Consider the following 1976-nt stretch of genomic DNA (forward strand, 5'->3'; position numbering starts at 1 on the left):
CCTGTCGACAGGAGTTTTTAGCAAGCGTTGGAAAGTTGCACGCCTTGTCCTGATCAGCGAAGGAAAAGGAGATCCAACAGAGCCGTCCTCATACCGACCATTGTGCATGCTTGACGCAGCGAGGAAAGCCTTGGAGAAATTACTGAAGCCACGATTGCTTAGCGCAATAGAAAATGCTGGGGGATTATCTCCTAAACAATATCGTTTTCGGTCTAGAAGATCTACAACTGATGCTGTCATGGAGGTCGTCGAAGCTGTTCGAAGAGCGGAAAACCGCAACCGCCATTCACGCCGCATTGTCTTACTCGTGACGCTTGACGTTAGGAATGCATTCAATTCAGCAAACTGGAACGATGTGCTTACAGCCTTAGAAAAATCTTTTCACATACCGAAATATCTTCTACGAATGATAGACGACTACCTAAGAAATCGCGTTCTCATTTACGAAACTAAAGAAGGGTACAGAAGGAAGACGATAACATCGGGGGCTGCACAAGGATCTACCTTGGTCCGGATCTATGGAATGCGTCTTACGATGGCCTATTGAGAACAAATATGCCCGTGGAAACAGTATTGGTCGGATACGCCGATGACGTCGCCGCACTTATCGCAGCTAGAGATATGGAGATGGCCCAAATCAAATTAAGGAGTGTGATGCTAACTATTAATAACTGGATGACGAACCATGGACTATCACTGGCCCTTATGAAAACAGGAATTGTGGTTCTCACAAAAGCAGAATAAACACAGTGCTCCCATTCCACGTAGGGGGAGAGATAGTTACATCAAAACCAGCAGTAAAATATCTTGGCATCACCATAGACAATAAAATGACCTTCTGGGAACAGATAAAAATGACCGCAGGCAAGGCCGCTAAAGGTGTCGCAGCACTGAGTAGACTTATGGCCAACACGATTGGACCCAAGTCAAGTAAACGGCGATTATTGATGTCGACTGTTCAATCGGTTCTTCTATATGGCGCTGAGATTTGGGCAGTAGTTCTATCGAAGGAAAAATATAGAAAACGTTTGGCCCAAGTGCAGAGACAGGCAGCACTCAGAGTAGCTTCATCTTACCGCACAGTTTCCGAACCTGCAGTGCTGGTTATCGCAGGGATAGCACCTATAGCTCTACTTGCCAGAGAACGGTATGCCATATACCAAAGAATAACCGAATTGAACCAAAAAGAAGTTAAAAAGGAGGAAATCAACAGGACTTATGAAGCATGGCAGAGATTATGGGAACAGGAGAGTAGGGGTCGCTGGACTGCGCGACTTATTAAATCGGTGAAAACCTGGACACAAAGGGAACACGGGGAAATAAATTATTACTTGACCCAGTTTCTAGCGGCCACGGCTATTTTTTATCGTATCTTGAAAAAATGAGAAAGGTAACATCACCAGTATGCCTTTACTGCGAAGGTTATGATGACGCAGAACATACCTTTTTTACATGCGAGAGGTGGAGCGTATACAGAAGGAATATCGAGGAAGAAATTGAAGGACAACTATCCCCTCATAACATCGTCCAAAAAATGCATCAAAGCCCTGAAAACTGGAACCGCATATCAAGGTATGTGGAAAAGATAGTAAGGGAAAAGAAAAGCGACCTGGATAACCGCTGATACCATAAACAGAAGCGAGCCCGAGGGCGATAAAAAACGGACTAGTCTCGAAGTAATGTGCTAAACGGTCCCGAACTAGAGTCCAAGACGTAAAAGGAGGTGTTTTAGTCGGTATTTATTAAGAGAGCCCGACACTTCGTGCGTAAATTGCATTTCACCTCCTTACAAAAAAAAATCAGAGCATGAACTTTATCTTTGTTTGATGGATTATAGACAACCAAACAATATACCCATAAGATATCAAGAGTCTCACGATCGCAGTGTACAAAATAATTTGGCTATTTTTACAAGGATCGTACAAAAATAAATTATTTTAGGTACATTATAAAAATTAATTCAAAACTGCTTTAAA

The 1976-nt window shown here is 43.0% G+C and overlaps 1 protein-coding gene across 1 annotated transcript; it reads left to right on the forward strand.

The window, feature by feature from the left end:
• The first annotated feature begins 854 nt into the window (after positions 1 to 854).
• Positions 855 to 1385, forward strand: LOC115876293. Its single transcript, XM_030892020.1, has one exon. It carries the CDS (start codon positions 855 to 857, stop codon positions 1383 to 1385), a length of 531 nt encoding a protein of 176 aa, XP_030747880.1.
• The last annotated feature ends 591 nt before the right edge of the window (positions 1386 to 1976 follow it).

This window comes from Sitophilus oryzae, unplaced genomic scaffold, assembly GCF_002938485.1.
Source record: "Sitophilus oryzae breed Bouriz unplaced genomic scaffold, Soryzae_2.0 scaffold_1059_pilon_pilon, whole genome shotgun sequence".
Taxonomy (NCBI): domain Eukaryota; kingdom Metazoa; phylum Arthropoda; class Insecta; order Coleoptera; family Curculionidae; genus Sitophilus; species Sitophilus oryzae.